Source organism: Elephantulus edwardii, unplaced genomic scaffold (genome assembly GCF_000299155.1).
Source record: "Elephantulus edwardii isolate Elephantulus edwardi_28Jun2011 unplaced genomic scaffold, EleEdw1.0 scaffold00089, whole genome shotgun sequence".
NCBI classification, from domain to species: domain Eukaryota; kingdom Metazoa; phylum Chordata; class Mammalia; order Macroscelidea; family Macroscelididae; genus Elephantulus; species Elephantulus edwardii.
Genome location: NW_006399839.1, coordinates 5,471,584 through 5,489,987, shown reverse-complemented (window position 1 = coordinate 5,489,987; position 18,404 = coordinate 5,471,584). Strand labels below are relative to the sequence as shown.

The window sequence follows — 18,404 nt, the reverse complement described above, 5'->3', positions numbered from 1 at the left end:
TGTGCCGCCTGATGGAAAGTTTAAGTGCCTGGGAGAATAGTAATCAGTGTGGCAAATCAGCTCCTGTCTGCATTGTGGCTGTTTGTAATCTACTTGAAGATAACTGAAAGTTTGCGACATTCATTTTTATTTCTGGATCTCTAGGTGAATGCCAGACTCCCAATTGGGACCCCGGACTACATGGCCCCGGAAGTGCTGACGGTGCTGAACGGAGACGGGAAAGGCGCGTACGGCCCGGAGTGCGATTGGTGGTCAGTGGGAGTGATAACCTACGAGATGATTTATGGGCGGTCCCCATTCACTGAGGGCACCTCAGCCAGGACCTTCAGTAACATCATGAATTTCCAGGTACCGAGCCATCAATCAATTTTGACAGTTTTGACTGACAAAGGCCTTTTAAAAGTTGCATAATCATATAAGTATCCTTCTAAGTCAGCAGTCCTAAAAACATAATAAGAGCAAATATTTATATAAAGTAGAACACTTAACTTTGGCCTGGAATAGGCCTGGGAAAGAGCTGCCCCCTCAAAGTCAAGTCAGCTCTAATGATGTGGACGAATAATGCTTTCCAAACCTTCATTTGCTGATACGGCATGGCTCAAAACAATAATAGTAACAAAACAAAACAGCTGCAAGTAACCCATTTATACTAGAATGTGGACTGTGCAAATGTGAAATTAGGAAAACTGGAAATTACCAGAATTGAAATGGACTTCTGAAGATTGAAACCCTGAAACATTAGTGAACCAAAAGGGACTAGTATTGGCCATTTGAATTGGATGAACTTACTACTTTGGGAGCTCTGGTTGCCTAGGAGGTAAAGAGTTGCACTGCCAATCCAAACATAGGTGGTTTGAATCTACCAACTGTTCTACAAGAACCAGCTAGGCCATTTCCTCCCACTGGAGGGTAGCTATGGGTCGGTTCTTACTCTATGCTATGAAAAAGAAAAAAAAATATAAATAAATAAAAAGAAATAGACTACTATGCCAGGAATGACATTGTAATTATTTGTCAAAAAGAACAATTTAAGATCTGTCCTAACATCCTATGCTGTCAGTCATAGGATATTAGCCATATACCTAAAGGGAAGACCACATGATATAGCCATAATTCAAATTTATGCACCAGCCACTAGTGCCAGAGAGAAAGAAATTGCAGCTTATAACCAACTTCTGCAGTCTGGATTTGATCCAACATGTAGTCAGAGTGCATTGAAGATTATTAGTGACTGGAATGTGAAAGTTGAAAATGAAGAGGTATTGAGAGTTGGAAAATACAACCGTGGTGATAGAAACAGTGCTGCATATTGCATGGTAGAATTTTACAGGATCAGCATCTTACTCATTGTATCTTTTTTTCAACAATGTAAACAAATTATCTATACATGTGGACTTCTCTGAATGGAATGCATTGATATCAAACTTCATCTGTGGAAAGAAACAGTGAAGTTCTATATTATCTGTCAGAACAAGACCCAGGGCCAATTATGGAAGAGATCATCAGTTGCTTATATGCAAGTTCAAGTTGAAGCTAAAGAAAATCAAAGCAAATCTACAAGAGCCAAAATATGACCGTAAATGTATCCAGTTTGAACTTAGAGATCATTTCAAGAATAGATTTGATGTATTGAGTATCAGATGAATGGAATGTCATCAAGGACATCATCCAGGAAGAAAGCAGAAGGCCATTATTAAGGTAGGAAAGAAAGAAGAGGCTAAGATGGAAGTTAGAGGAGACTCTGAAACTTGTTCTCAAAGACAGAATAGCTAAAGTAATCTGGAGAAATAAAGGGAAAGAAGAGAAGATTTCAAACAGTGATTTGGGACAACAAATTATTATAATGAAATATACAAAGTTGGAAAACTGAAAGAGAAGAATATGTATGAAATTTGTCAACCTGAAGGAACTAAAGAGAAAATTCAACACTTGCCTTGCAGTATTGAAGGATTCTATAGGCAAAATATTGAATGATTCAGGAAGTATAAAAAAAAGATGAAGAAATACACAGTCACTGAAAAAAAAACAACAACAACCAAACAGGCCAGTGTTCAACCATTTCAGGAGATAATATTTAAGATCAAGACTCAATGATATTGAAGGAAGAGGTACATGCTGCACTGAAGGCATTAGGCAAAAACAAAAATCAAAAGTTTCAGGAATTGATAGACCATGAATTGAGAGTATTCAATAAACAGATGCAGCCCTGGATATACTAATTTGTCCATGCCAAGACATTTAGAAGATGGCTACCTTACTAAGAGATACATGTTTGCCCCTCTAAAGAAAGATGATCCAACAGAATGTAAACACTACTGAATGTTAATATCCTGTTGTTGTTGTTGTTACCTGCCTTCGAGTTGCCTGCGACTTATAGAGACTCTGTATACAACAACCCTAAACCCTGCTCTATCCTGTGCCAATCTTACTGTCTCCGACACACCCATCCCTATTAACCCAGTCACTGAATTAATCCACCTCATAGAGGGTCTTCCTCTCCTGTGCTGTCCCTCCACCCTCCTAAGCATGACATCCCTCTCCAGGGACTGGTCTCTCCTTGCAACATGTCCAGAGTATGTCAGATGAAGCCCCAGCCAGATTCCTTGCCTCCAAGGAGCAGCCTGGTTTAACCCTCTCTTGGTTGAACAGGTTCGTTTTCTTAGCATTCCATACACAAGTAAAATGTTTTACTTGAAATGATTCCCAGTTTCAGCAGTACATTCATAGGAAATTCAAGCCAAAAATTTATGCTGGATTTAGGAGAGGCCTTGGAATGAGAGACGTCATTGTTGATGTCAGATGGTTACTAACTGAAAGCAGACAATAACAGAAAGATGTTTACCTATGTTGTATTGACTATTCTAAAGCATTAAACTGTGTGGATCATAATACATTATGGATAACATTGAGAAGAATGGATACTCCATAACACTTAATTTTGCCCATGAGGAGCTTGTACACAGACCAAGAGACATTCATTTGATCAGAACAAGGGGTTCCACATGGTTCAAAATTAAGAAGACTATGCATCAGGGATTCTAATCAGTATCCTGTGACATGCAACTGTTACAGCCTTGCTGAAAGAGAAAAGGAGTTGAAACACTGATGGAAATCAAACACTGCAGCTTTTAGAATGGATTAAATAAACTCAATATAAAACAGACAAAAAGTCTTTACCACTGGACCGATAGGCAACATCATGATAAATGAGGAAAAAAATTGAAGTTGTCGATGATTTAGTTTTGCTTGGACCCATAATCAATACTCATGAAAACAACAGTCAAGAAATCAATGTTTGGAATTGGGCAGATTTGTTTTAAAGAATTCAAGTGTTGAAAAGTAAAGATGTCACTTTGAGGTTTAAGGTGTGCCTGACCCAACCAGTTACCTCATTTGCACGTGAAAACTGGTCTGTGAACATGGAGGAACGAAGCAGAATTGATGTATGTGAACTATGGTGTTAACAAAGAAGATTGACTATGCTGTGGACTAATAGAAGAATGAACAGCTCTGCCTTGGAAGAGGTGCCTCCAGGCTGCTCCTTAGATGTGGGTGGCAAAATCTCATTGCAGGTACTGTGGGCATGTTGTCAGGAGACCTGTTCCTGGAAATGAGCATCATGCTTGGGAAGGTAGAGGCTCAGAAAAAAGAGGCAGCATCTCAGTGAGAATGACGGACACAGTAGTTGCACAATGGCCTCAGACAGAAATGATGATGAGGATGGCACAGGACTCGGCTGTGCCTCGTTCTGTTGTTCATGTGATCACTGTGCATCAGCACAGATTTGATGATATCTAGCAATAACAACCACATTGGGCCAAAAGCTGCTCGAAATACGTTGCTGATGGTATTTCAGTTGATCGGAGATAGTAACAATTGCTAGACGATGTTATTTTTGTGTCAGTAAAAAAAGAATTGCTGCCAATTAATCTATGATATTTCACTGATTATAAAATGCATCTTGATTTCAAAAGCTGTTCCGTGTAAGTGCTAGTCTAAGAATTAATTAACTATATCTTGTTAATTCAGCTCTCAAACAACAGTAAATATTACTGTTTTCCTTTTACAGGTGAGGCAGCTGACACAGAGAGAGGTTAAATAGCTTGCTCACTATAATGTAACTAGCATGGCTCGATACTTTAGTATACTTTTTTTTAGTACTCTTCATTGTTTATAAGAAAATTAAATGAGAAAGTGAATTGGGAATATAGTTCTTTTTGTATATCACTTCCTTATTGCTGTTGAGTTAGAACCTGATCATAGCTGACCAGGCAGTGAGTTTCTAAAACTGTAAATTGTGTGAGAGGAGATTGCTCAGTTTTTTCCCACAGAGCCGCAGGATGAATTTAAACTGTTTGACAAGCTTGATCTTTGGGCTAGCAGCTCATCTCCCTATGGGATATGCCACTATATACATGCCAATTAAAATGATTTCCAATCATTTCTGGTTTTCTGTACATTAAATATATTTTTAAGGTTGTAGTATATATATATAAATAAAACATGTTATACTTGTTAAGTATATTTTTCTTATTTCTGTAATCCTTAGTTTTTTTTTTATGTACCTAATTATAATCTGCAACCCTTGGAAGCAGAAATCAAGGAATCAAACAATGCATTGCAATGGGCAAATTTGCTGCCAAAGATCTCTTTTAAAGTGCTAAAAAAGGAAGGATGTCAGCTTAAGGACGAAAGTGCTTTTGACCCAGCTGTAATATTTTCAGTTGTTTCATATGCGAAAGTTGCGCAGTGAATAGGGAAGATCAAAGAAGAACGGGTGCCTTTGAATTGTGGTGCTGACGAAGAATATTCAATATCCTATAGGCTGCCAAAAGTACAAACAAATCTGTCTTGGAAGGAGTACAGCGCGAATGCTGCTTAGAAGCAGGGATGGTGACATGTCATCGCACATGCTTTGGGAAGGTTATGAGAAAGGGTCTCGTCATCGGAAAAAGACAGCTTGCCTAGAAAAGTGGAAGGTCATTGGAAGACAGGAAGATTGAGATTGAGTGCTTGCAACCGAGGGTTTAAACACAGAAGAAATGTGAGGTCGGTTCAGGTTTAGGAAGGCTTCCTTTCTGTTGTGCTCAGGGGCATTAACAGTTCATGCCTAATCAGTGATACCTAACAGCACAACAACAACAATTACTTGTTACTCTTGACTCTTCTTGAATTAAAGTTTTCCTTTAAATGACTAGGAGTGTTTGTGTCTTAATTAATTTCCTTCATTTCATTTCATTTCACATAATTGTATTTAGGCGCTCTGTTAAGAATTAGGCACATAAGGAATCATACTGACAATAACATCTTAAAAGTCTTGACAGTAAACTTCGGGGGCAGTGAATTTATGTTGGTGAGGGAAAGGCTAACATTGTGGAAAAGGCTGTTGAGAACAGGTGCCCAGCTTGACCGACATTCTCCATGTCACTGACTGTACATGTAAAGATTGTTCAGTCGGTTCTCTTGTGTAGATGCTCAATATACCAAAAGCTCATTTCTGTCAAGTATGAACTAGCTCACAGCTGAGCCTCCCACTGGTTTCCGGAAGCTGTAAATTGCACGGGAGGAGATGACTCATCTTTCTCCCGAGGAGCAGCTGGTGAACTTGAACAACTAGCGAGGTGTGGCCTTTTGGGTTTGCATTGCAGTTCCATATGGACTGAGTCCTCCACAATACCCTCAGCTTACACAAAAGCCAGAATAAATTATAAATGGTGCTTAGCCAGACAAGGAGCTCTGATGACATCCAGCTTTGCATGTCGTGCTGCTTGCCAGCAGGTTGCAAGTCTGAGCTACCAGCCACTCCGCAGGAGAAAACCGATCCTCTCCGCCCATAGAGATTTTCAGACTTGATGGCAGTGGGTCTTTTTGGTGCTATGCCAGGTACTCATAGTTCCCATGATTAGTGATGAGTAAGGAGAGGGTCTTGTCTGTTGTCTTTCCCGTTTGTTGAGAATAAACCACAGTACAGTGTCATGTGCAGGATGGTGCAGGAGAGAGTGATGGGGGAGAGAAGCTGCCACAGGAAGGCAGGGTTGGTGGCCGCCGGGAGGGTTGGAGGGCCAGGCAGAAGACATGCGATTTGTTCAGGGAACTTTAAATAGCTCATCATTGTCAGAATAGGGACTGTAGCGGGATGAGACAGGAGAAAGAAGCAGGGGTTGCAGAGGATTATCAAACCCCTGCAAAGGAACGAAGTCTTTCTGCTGTGAACCGACCCATCTATTTTGGGAATTTGCTTTTGGTCCAAAGAGGGCACAAAACTCCTTTTGAAATAAGAACCATGTAGATGAAAGTACTTCTTTCTTAACGTTGGGGTGCTAGAAACAGAATCATTGCTAAGGAAATAATTTTTTTTTTTTTTTCATTTCGGTGTTTTTCTAACAGCGTTTTTTGAAGTTTCCGGATGACCCCAAAGTTAGCAATGAATGTCTTGATCTGATTCAGAGCTTGTTGTGTGGGCAGAAAGAGAGACTGGATTTTGAAGGCCTCTGCTGCCATCCCTTTTTCGCAAAAATCGACTGGAAGAACATTCGTAACTGTAAGTAGAGGCACGCTTCTTAAATACGAGTATTGATCAGATCCAATATGACGGTACACACACACACACAAAATAGTAAAATAAATTTTATTTTATTTTTTATTTTTTTTTATTTTTTTAGTAAAATAAATTTTAAAAAGTATGTGTATTGAGATGAAGAGACACTGAGGAGTGAGCTGAAGTTATTTTGAGCCCAAAGAAACAGATACCGATTACATAAATAAAGTATAAATTATATAAATAAGGGCTTTAATTATCCATGAGAGAGAAAAATGCTGTGGATGTAGCTGTCTGTGAGTAGTAATTCTGCTTTAACAGTGCTTGCCTGCAACTGGACCAGCTCCATGTTTATATGACCTTCAGAATATCATCCCTCAGTGAAGTCGCTGTGAGGGGGCACCGAGCTAACTGTGTCCCACGGCTTCCCTGTGAACGCAGACGGAAACCTTGTCTGATCCTGCGCCGTCTTCGCAGTCTCCAGCATGCTCAGGCTCTCTGTTATAGTCACCGTGTCAATCTATCTTGTGAACCTTTTTCCTTTCTTTCACTGACCCCTCTACCTTACCCACATGCTATCTTTTTCTGAGGGCTGGCCGTCTCCTAACAACATGCCCAAAGTGTGTAAGATGACATTTCACCCATCCTTGCCTCTAAGGAGCCACGCTGGTTGAACTTCCTCCAAAGCAGATTGATTTGTTCTTTCTGGAGTCCATGGTGTATTGAATAGTCTTCGCCAGCACCACAATTCAAGGGCATCGGTTCCTCTTTGGTTTTCCTTATTAATTTTCCAGCTTTTCACATGTATACAGAGCAATTGAAAACACTATGGGTTGATTCAGGAGCACGTTAAACTGATCTCTCTGGTCTTTAGCATTTTAAAGGTCTTTGACGGCAGGTAGCATGCCTTTTGATTTCTTTTTTTTTCTTTTTTCTTTTTCCTTGTTTGTACCATCGAATTGGATCCAACTGGCACAAGTGGAGATTGCCTCTCCTTCTCCAGTGGAGCATCTGGTGATTCGAACCATGTGTCTTTGGGATTGCAGGGCAACTTCTTGCCACTAGCTCTGTGCCTTTTGATGTCTTGACTGCTGCTACCATGGTTGTTAATTATGAATCCCAGTACAATTCAATGCTTGACTGCTTGACAGCTTCATTCTTTTCTCCATTTATTATGATGTTGCGTAATGGTCCAGTGGTGAGGATTTTGGTTTTCTTCATATTGAGATATACTCCATATTACAGGCTATCGTCTTTGATCTTCTTCAGTTAGTGCTTTAAGTCTTCTTCACTTTAAGTTGCCTTTTGTTAAGTTGGAGGCATGAATTGATGGAGTCGAAGGTTGTCCTTTGATTTCTTAGGTGTTTAGTGCTTTAGTAACAGAAAGGACCACGTACAAATGGGACTGAAGTTTATTTTCTCATAGTTTGAGAGGTTTGAATTCCAGGTTCATTTGGAGGCTCTCAGGGGAAGGCTCTTTTATTCATCTCTTAGCTTCCAGTACCTGCCTGCATTTGGGGGCTTGTGGACACATCTGTCCCTATTGTGACGTAATGTGTTTCTCTCTGTGTCCTCTCTCTGATATGATGTTCCACCAAAGGGATTAGGTTTAAGACCCATGCTAGTCTGCCATCGTTAACGTAATAAAATACCTATTTTGTAACAAGATCACATCCATCCATACGGGACCAGGTATATTTCTGGCATATGAAACTGAATCCACAATGTTTAGTTTGACCGAGTTCTACGTGGCCCAAGTCATCAGTGTGATAAGAAGCAGATAGTCAGGAAATAGCTTGTAGTGTTGGAAAAGGTCTTTAGGTCCAACCATCTCATTTACAGATCAGAAAAAATTGCTTGAAAGAGGTTAGATGGCATGACTGATATGCTCTGCTCATGCACGAAAACCAAGAAGGCCTCATTGGGGTCATTTATCATCAGGAAGGCCTCAATGGGGTCATTTATCACCTTCTCTACTGCTTGTCTTTGCTCACAAACATGTAAAAATCTATAATATATATAATGCCACAGTGGATTTGTTTCTGTATCACATTGGAGTCAATTAATGCGTGCCAAATTAATTTATTACAGAGAATTGATTTATTATAATTTTTTAATAGGTGATTTTTTTTAAAAACAGTCTTTTTCTGTCTCAGATGTGTTGTTGATTGTGTGTGATCTAAAGTCATGACAGAGTTGATAGCAGAAGCCGGGAGTAGAATGGACTGGGAAGCAGTTGCCTTTGTGTTTGTGTTGTGTTGATGTGTTGTGCTGTGTTGAGTGTGTTTTTGTGGTAGGGAGAGATGGGTAAATGGAAGAAATGTCTGGCTTTTGAAGCCAAGCTTCTAATTGGATCTTTATATCTTGTTCCTTTAGCTAAGAAGTTTGGGCACAGTTAAGGCCTAGTAATGTGTATTTGAAGGAGCTCTGTGTTAAGTGCTTGGCTGCTAACCAAAAGGTTGGCAGTTCAAATCCACCATCTACTCTACAAGAGAAAGTTGCAGCAGTCTGTTACTGTAAAGTCTGTAGACTTAGAAACCATATTGGGACAGTTTTACTTAGCCCTAGAGGAAAGTTCTAGAACCAGGATTTGCTAAAAGAAAAAACAAATCTGTTTTGACTGAAGTGCAACCAGAATGCTCCATTGAAGCAAGAATGATGAAAAGTTTGTCTTACATTTTTTTGATCATGTTATGAAGAGGGTCCAGTCCTTGGAAAGGGACATATGCTTAGAAACTTAGAGGGTCAGCAAAAGAGAGGGAGACTCTCAACAGGATGGATTGACATGGTGGCTGCAGTGATGGATTTAAGCACAGCAGAGATGGTAAGATGGGATAGGTCAGGCAGAGTTCTGTCCTGTTGTGCGGTGCTGACTCTGACTCCGTGACACCTGGCAGTCACATGTGGAAGATCTAACTTGTAATCTATTTGATAGCAGCAAGTTAATTGTCCAAAACCATTCTGATATTTCTCTTTCTACTGAATGTTGAAGTTTAGCATTTCCATATATATCTGTCTTGTGAAGATTAGCCACATTTCTGCCTTTTTTGTAATCTTTAAGCATCACCCCTAAATTTCCAAGATTTAGACCTCTTACTCAATGATACATTTTCTATTGAGTCTTCCTCTTTTTTGCTTTTGGGAAGATCTAGTACATTTTTTTTCAGATGAAGTTCAAGTCCTTAATGTTTTCTTTTCTCCTTTTAGTGTCTGTATTATTTTTAAATAAACAGTTAAAGGTTTTTTTTTTTAAAATCCATGAACCAGTTCTGCTTATCAGAGCTTAAGTCAGTCAGTGAATGGTGATTAATTACCTAACTCACTTTGGTTTTGGGTTTTAATAAGCTCTGGTGTTGGTTTTGGAGTTGCTGTTATCTTAGAATTTCAAGATTGTTTTGTCCTTAACTTTTCCTTTCAGGGTGTTTACAGATTTTTAAGCTTCTTGTAGTTTAAATGTAATGTCGCTCTTGTAAGTTACAATGTAAATTATACCTGTCTTGAGACTCATCTTTTGAAAAATCATGGTTCTCTTTGCGATAACTCTCTGGAGGGTCACATCAGTCTTGACCTTTATCCTTGTGTTACCCTGTCTTTGGTGACTGTCCATTATTTTGTTTGCATTCTTGTGGGCTATTGATAAGAAACTGCACTGTAATCCCAAAGGCACACAAGGCTGGAAGGGGGAAAGTCGCTGGGTCTGTTCCGTCCAAACACTGTTGAAGCAAGAGACAGATCCACGGGACCGCTGGGAAACTCTATATAACGGATATCTTTTTATGCGTTAAATAAAACTTTGTAAGTGAAAAAAAAAAATCCATTAGCGGCTCTGCAAAAAGATGGACAGTCTCTTCCTGTGTGATTCACTGCCTCTGAAAACCTGCTGGACGGTCAGCTATAGGTTGGTTCAGACTCTATGGACACAACATCAGCTGTTAATTTTTCCTTATTTTCATACATATGTGTTGGGTTTGGTTTTTTTATCATCCATGTTTTCCCTTCCTTCCATCAGCAGCATTAGGGAATTTCTATCCATCTGAATTAAACATCTCAAACTTGGTAGTTTTTATTGACTTTCAGTTCCCAACTAGTTCTGTGAATTAAGATTTGTGCTTGCTTTTTTTTAAAAAAAAATTTAATTCAAAATTACTAAATAAACTTTTTGTTTTGGAATAATATTAAAGTTGAAAGACTATACAAGAGTTTCCACATATACTTCACTGAGTTTCCTCTAATGTTACTATCTTACTTAACTGTTACATTTGTCAAAACTAAGGTTAATATTGACTGTTAGTGTCAGACTTCTCCCCCTCCCCTCCCTCTGCCCCAGTTTTCCACTAACTTCCCTTTTCCTACTTGGTTCTAGGGTACTACATTACAATTCAAATGTTAGTTTTCTAACTTGGGGCCCCTGGGCAGTGTACATGATTGAGTGCTTGGCTACTCACTGAGAGGCCACTAGTGGTTGAGACCTATCAAGGGAGAGTGATGATGGACTTGATGATGTGCAAGCTCTGGTGAGCAGTTCTGCCCTCCGCCTGTGGGGCTACTGTGAGTTGAAATCAACTTGACAGTGACTAAAAACGGTAACAGCAGTACCTTAGTGCAGCTCGGTGAGTGAGCGGACTGATGTTCATGGCTTCTGAGGACAGAGGGCCCGACCCTGGAGCTTCTATGGCATCCCTGACCACGCAGGACGTCAGCGTATGCACTTCAGTGTCTTCCACCGATTTTCGCATCTTTGACCATCTTTGATCCTGGCATTTTTTGCTATCAACTCAGAGTTTTGGGATTAAAACGTAACTGGACTCCATGCTACTTGAGGTGCTGACTTGGTAGCACCAGCAGAAATGACACCTTTATCTGGTCCTGTTTTTATAAACACATATTGAATGACTACCATCAGCCGAGACACTTGAAGTTCTTAAGTTTCCTGAGTGCATGGTTGCCGATTAAATATCCTGTGATTCCAGGCTGTTGAATACTTCCCCTTTACACAACGTGAGTTTGTCTTCTGATGAAAGCCACATTAGCCTCTCTGCTGTTTCACCCCTAATTCTTCTTTTTCTTCTTGTAGCCAATGAAAGGAAGTACTGCTTACCACAGCAGGTAGCCATCTTCAAAACCTCATTATCTCAAGAGGTGGTCCTGGCAGGATATATACGTGCAGTTTAAGAAAGGTCTCGATAAATCTATGAATGACAGAACTGGGAGTGACTATGGGGAGAAACTGGGACAGGCCTTGGCTTTGACACTGAGGTCACAGAGCATCCGAGCCCTCCTGGGTCCTGCCCCTTGGGGTTGCTGTGGGCAACACCACAGGAAGACGGATCTGACCCAGTTCAGGGATGCTTATTCTCCCAGCGAGTCAGAAGCTCTGCGATAAGTTCCTGCCACCCTTGTGGGCCACCAGGCACCCATTACCCTGTTTGACAGATCAAATATAAAGTTGGGTTTTCAGCTGCTTATTATTATCATCATTTCTCCACTGCCTTCCAAGTTTCAGCAGGGGGCTTTTTTAAAGCGTACCAGCTGCCCTGGCCTGTACAATGGGGGTGAGGTTTCCAATGCTGAGCAGGATTCTGGTTGTACCCAGCCCAGTTTTCTATACGTCTTGGAAATTGAAGCCAATCCAAGCTCCTCTTTGATGCTCTTGGGCTTCCGCCTACCTTTCCCAGCTCCTCACACCTGCTTGTGTCAGTGGGAAAGCTTCATTGGCTGCTCCTCTCTTCTAATGACATCGTTTGAAATGTCTTCTTAAAGGCACCTTGATCTCAGTGGAAGCGCCATACCTGTGCCCCTCATCCACAATTGTGATGTCTCGACAGTTAGAAATGGATAGGATGAGTGATGGTAATGACGTCATTTATGGCTGACACACTAGAGAGCGTATATTGTCTATTACTTGTAACATGAACTCTTTCTCTTGAGTCAGCTTTCTGCTGATTTTCAGAAAGGACGTTGTTGTTATGTGCCATTGAGTTGACTAACTCATGGTGGCCCTGTGAACCCTTCTGTGCCATCCTCACCATCTCTTATAAATAATTCTGGTTTCTTCGTGTTCCCATTCTTTCTTTATTTAAAAAAAAATTTTATTATTTTTGTGTGGGTGTACCGTCAAATCAGATCTGACTGGTACAGGAGGAGATTGTCCCTCCCTCCCCGGCAGAGCATCTGGTGGATTTGAACCATGCGCCTCTGGGATTGTAGTTGCAGCTCCTTGCCACTAGGCCACCAGAGCTCCCCTTCCCATCCTTTCTTAAGGAGTTCTGGCAGTACCGTGTGATATCTTGCCAATCACAAGCTTGGTTTGATTCCACCAGCCATTCTCCAGGAGAGGTGGACAGTCTCCTCCAGTTACGACTCACAGCCTTGGAAACCATGTTAGTGCCATGGTAGGTGCTGTGGCACTGTTGCTGTTGAGTCATTTCTGGCTCCTGAGCTCTGGTGGCCTAGTGACAAGAGGCTGTGCTGCAATCCTGAAGGCACACAGTTTGAGACCACCGGCCACTCCACGGGAGGAGTATGGGCAGTCTCCTCCCGTGCAATTAACAGTCTCTGAAAACCCTGTAGAGGGTCAGCTGCGGGTTGGTTCTGACGCTATGGTACACAACAACAACAATAGGACAGAGTCCAACTGGACCATAGTGTTTCTGGGTTGACATTCCTTCTAGGAGCAGATCACCAAGTTCTTTCTCCTGGGGAACAGGCCATGGATTAGCAGTCTCACACTTGGCTATTTTGCCACTGGGACACCTTCTCTGCCCTTAATGAGGAGCAGATTTGGACCCAGCCCTGTATTCCTAGGGCTTGATCTTTTCACTGGTTCTGTTCACTGGTTCTGTTTTACCTCAGACATAGTAAAAAGTTAAGTGCTTCATAGATACTGAGCCCCTTGAGATTCATGAAGACAGACCCTCCTCCACATATACCATCCCAGTATTTCTGTCCTAAACCAGGAAATGAGTGTTGGGGTAATGGGCATTTTCTGAAATCATGATTTATAATCTCGGGGGGAAAATGAGAGGATTCAGGATGTGGTTTTTCTGTTTATTTAGAAGAGGACTTTTCCAACTCAGCCCTATTGTTATTGGGGGCCAGATGATGATTTTGTTGTGTTAGGGGCTGTGCTGTGTGTTATAGAATGTTGAGCAGCATCCCAATCCTCGACTCACTAGATGCAATCAATATAGTAGCTTCCTCCCTTCGCAGGTGCCATCAGATATTACCAAATACTTCCTGAGAGAGGATCATCTCGCCTGGTTGAGAATCTCTGATCAAGAATTACCCAGTTTGCTACAAGAATAGAGAATATTTGGTCATCTGCATTTATCCAAGAATGCTGTTGACTAACAAGTGTTGGAGTCACCAGAGTTTGGCATCACCTCTTGGGGTTATTAGGATCTTTTTTCTTAGTGTGTGGTCCATAGACGTGCGGGACCCATGTCACCTGGGAGCTTGCAGGCGATGCAGGGACTCAGGCCTCCACCCAGACCTGCTGAGTCAGAAGCTGTGTTTTAACAAGGTTCCCCAGATGGTTTTTGTGCTCACTGGAATTTAAGAAGTCCCATCAGGACAGAAAACCTGACCTACCTATCACCTTTACAGATTCTTGCTTATTCTTCGTGGATCGTCTTCTTGTCTTGCTCTGGCCTCAGGCTGACAGGACACTGCTTTTTGCCTACGTGGGTGCTAACTGCCTGGAATTGTCCAATGTTAGATTCTGTTTTAAAGAAATTGAAAGCTTTTCTCTCTGATGGGCGTTACATGCTTCGTATCATGCAGGATGGCTGTTAAACTTCTCCTTTCTGAAAGCAGAGGAGTGATGTAAGAGGTGATTTTTCACTTCCCCCACATTACTGTTGTTCCTATAAATTTTTTCGGTGGGACAGGGATTTAGCATTTTACTGTGTTTTGGAGAAGGTTTATATAGCAGTTTAGTTCTTACTGAAGAGTTTCTGTATAGATTGTTCACAGCTATTTATGATATTCTCCTTATTTCTTTTCTAATAGTTGCATCTCCATTAATCTCGTTTGCCTGCCCTCTTACACTCATTTTGCTTTAAGTGATTGTTGGCTGTATGGTCACATATAGGTGAGTGTGGGGTTTTTTAAGGAGCATAATACTTACTGGGAAGGCACATGTCCTCAACCTTACCTTTAAGTAAAGATGGAATAAATGTTTTTTGTGAACACTTGTAGTGTGTGGTTTCTATGCTGTACTGTTTATTGAGCACCATTTATTGTGCCGAGAGGTTCTGCAAAGCCAGTTAAACGTATTGTTGTCCATTGACTCCTCCCAGCATCTCTGGGAGGCAGGTACTGTGATTACTCCCACGGTACCGGTGGAGACACTGTCTTGCAGCCAGTAGTTAGCAGTGCCATGAATTAAACTCAGGGATCCCAGACAGTGCTCTTTGTTTTCATTTGTTTGAAAACGTAATACAATCCATAATAAGACCTTCCAGTGACACAGAACACCATATGCTGAAAAATGTTTCCATTTTACTTCAACCCCCATTCTCCTTTTGTTATTGATGTTACCTGCCACCGAGTTGTTTCTAATTCAGAGTCAACAGGATAACCACTTCTCATTCCTGCATGGTCCTCACAATTGTTGCTGTGTTGGGGCCCATTGTCATGATCACTTTTGCACTGAGGGTTTCTTCTTGTCTTGTGATCAGGGACTGGATCTCAGTTCTACATGGCATCAGCAAGAATGTTCTGTATTCTTCTTCTGAATCTGGCTTCGTTTTCTGGCAAACCCTTTGCTCATGTCTTGCTGCAGTCATTTTTTCAATCCTCTTCAGCAGAGTTTTATTTGCATGTCGTATTAATGCTTCTCTTTAGTAATTGCTGCATTCATTTGGATCACCTTTCTTTGAAGTGCACATGAATATGAATCTCTTTGAGTCAGTTGGCCAAGTAGCTGTCTTCCAGATTTCTTGGCACAGATAAGGGAGTACTTCTGTAGAATTACCTCAGCTGGTCAGTTCTTGGAGCCTTGGTTTTCATCAGGGCCTCCAGTGTATCTTGGACGTCTTCCTTCTGCACTGTCTTGGTAGTCTGGTATTTCTGATATAAAAACTACAAGGAGTAGATGGATTTCACAAACAGAAATGTATTCTCTCACCGCTTAAGAAGCTAGAAATGCGAATTCAGGCTGCCAGTGCTCAGAGAATACTCCTCTCGCACACACGCTTGCTTGCTCACACTCTGTTGATTCTGGAGGAAGGTCTGTCTCCTTTCAACATCTGGAAGCCTGGAATTCCTTGGAGGTCTCCCTATGTCTTGACATCAGTATTTTGCTGGCTCTAATAGCTTCCACGTGTTGGGAGCCTGGGTCCAAAGAACACGCACCACTCCTGACCCTTTCTTGGTGGCACTGAAGTTCCCCTCTACGTGCTCATTTGTTTAATTCAGATCAGTTGTTCACAGGGTCTCTATGAATCATACTGACACATAACAACAACATACCTCGTAAGACAGTGACTGAAGATACAGCCTAAATCCTGTAGCTTGCATCTGCCTCATGACCCTGTTCATCTTCCCTTATTAACATCGTAGAGTTAGGATTACAACCACAGGATGATTACATCAGATCACAGGATGGAAATTGATGGATATTGAGAATCATTGCCTCACTAAGTCAACACGTATTTTAAGGGAAGTGCAATTCAATCCACAGCAAGGTAACATTGGCTGTTGAATATATGTTTTCTCCTGAAATGCTTGGACAGCAACTAAATCTGTTTGGTATAGTGACTGTGTGTGTGCTTTCCACCTTTGTAAGAGGCTTCCTGCATTATTCATTGTTTTGGTCCTAGGACCCGTTGTTAGTATTGCAGCTCAAGATTTGAATTCCACCCCTCCACCCTCTAGTTCTTTTAGCCTGAGAAGTACCAACTGTGTTCTTCCCTTTTGGTTTTCTAATTCTAGGGTTTTGCACATTGCTTTATACTGCTTTACTTTGTCTACTTGAGCTGCCTTTTTAAATCTACCCAAGGTCACTTATTTTGTTACTTTTTCCCTTTCACTGTAGCTTCTTCATCTTGTAGAACAAGTTTTAGAATTTCTTTAACATCTGTTCTTGTTTTTCTTTTCTGTCTTTCCAGTTGCTTCTTTCACTTGCTTCTTTTTTTCCCCCCGCAAACTTTTTACTCTAATTTGAAAGTTTACAGAGCAAATATTGCAAGTTGGGATTTCATATGACAGTTTGTATATAATTTGTGACATTAATTGCAAGCCCTACACTATAACAGTGTTCTTCCGACTTTGTGTTTACCATTTTCAGTACTTTTCCCCCTTACCTTTTCATGCTTTCTGAGCCTTATAACCGGGCCAGTGCTGCCCTTTGGATGGAATCAGAAACTCATCTCACTGCCATCAAGTCAGAGCTAACTCACAGTTGACCTTCCATTAGGCTTTGTAAATCACAAGAGAGGATATTGTCCATTTTTCTTACTTGCAGAAACTTGTGGATTCAAACCACCTGTGTTTGTTTTAGCAGCACAGCTCCTTACCCACTAGGCCACCAAAACTCCTTGACAGGAGAGCTCCGTTATGTTATTGTGGGCTGTTCACTGGTGTCTTAGTGGTAAGGAATTATGCAGCCAACGTGAAGTTATGGGGTTCAGATCCACCAGCTGTTTCACAGGAGAAAGATTTAGTCTCCTCACGTATATTTACTGTCTCTGAAAACTTCTGATTCAGTGATACACAACAACAACAATTACCAAGTTTGAATTAATTTCCTCCTGGGTGGAAAGGTAGACAGTCTCCTCCTATAAAGATTTATAGACTCTGAAACCCAAGGGCCTGTCAGAACTGACCAGTAGGTTTGGTCAAATTTATTTTTAAGATAGTTTCTTAATTCAAAACACACTCAAGGTCATACATTGGACTTGTTTTAATTCCTTCATCTTCAACTTGAGCTTGCTTAGAGGCATTTGATAGTCTATTCTGCACTTGGTCTCTTGCCTTACTCTAAATTTCTCCATTATCACTTTTCATTAATATAGTTGATTTGATACCCTGTGTTCTCTGTTTGACCAGTTTTACATTCATGATAACATTTATGTTGTTAAAAAAGATACTTACTGTGAATAAGTTCTTAGTCTTGCAAAATTCAGTCAATCTCCAGTGTTATTTTTTTCACCATTGACTTATTTTCTAGCTTTTGATCTTCATATGTTTCTAACTTTGGCATTCCATTCCCTAGTAGATATTAGCACATCTTGTTTCCTTATTTTATAAGTTTGACTGAAGAAGTAGCTAAAAATCTTGCAGTTTTTCATCTTTGATGTTATACATTTGAATAACAGTCATATTAACTGATTTTCCTTGTAGCATATGGTATTATTGTATCACTGACAGTGTTGTACTTCAGGAGAGACTTGGAAATGTTCTTTCTGACAGTGAATGGAATACCATTCAGTTTTTCCTTCCCAGCATAGTGGGCCATATGATTGTCCGATTCATACCCGTAAGCCCTAATAATCTCTTTCAGCTCACGAAAATCTAAGATTCTCTAGTTGTGGGGAACCACTGTTGTCAGTTTCTTATTTAACTTTCTAGAATACTCTTTGCCAACATAAACAGCAACATAGGCTATCCTTTTAACTGCACTGTTATTACTGCCTCCCAAAAGCTCAGTAGTTTTATTCAAGTTCTTTTCCTTTATCAATGGAATAAATGGAATAGAGCATCATGCTTGGAAAGGTAAAGGGTCAGCACAAGAGAGGAAGATCCTCTGTGAGAATGATTGTAACAACAGGATCAAGTGTTTTGGAGATGGTGAGGTTGGCCCTGGATAGGGCAGGGTTCAGAGCCATTGCTCATGGGGTCATTGTGAGTTTTAATCAACTCA

General features: G+C 40.8%; 1 protein-coding gene across 2 annotated transcripts in view; it reads left to right on the top strand.

Moving 5' to 3' along the window:
• Positions 1-18,404, top strand: part of CIT (citron (rho-interacting, serine/threonine kinase 21)) — a 217,117-nt gene that overhangs the window by 55,352 nt on the left and 143,361 nt on the right. For both annotated transcript variants that reach the window (XM_006890418.1, XM_006890417.1), the window contains exons 7-8: positions 145-348; positions 6,388-6,541. In XM_006890418.1, coding sequence (XP_006890480.1) covers positions 145-348; positions 6,388-6,541 — 358 coding nt within the window. The remainder of the gene's footprint in view (positions 1-144; positions 349-6,387; positions 6,542-18,404) is intronic.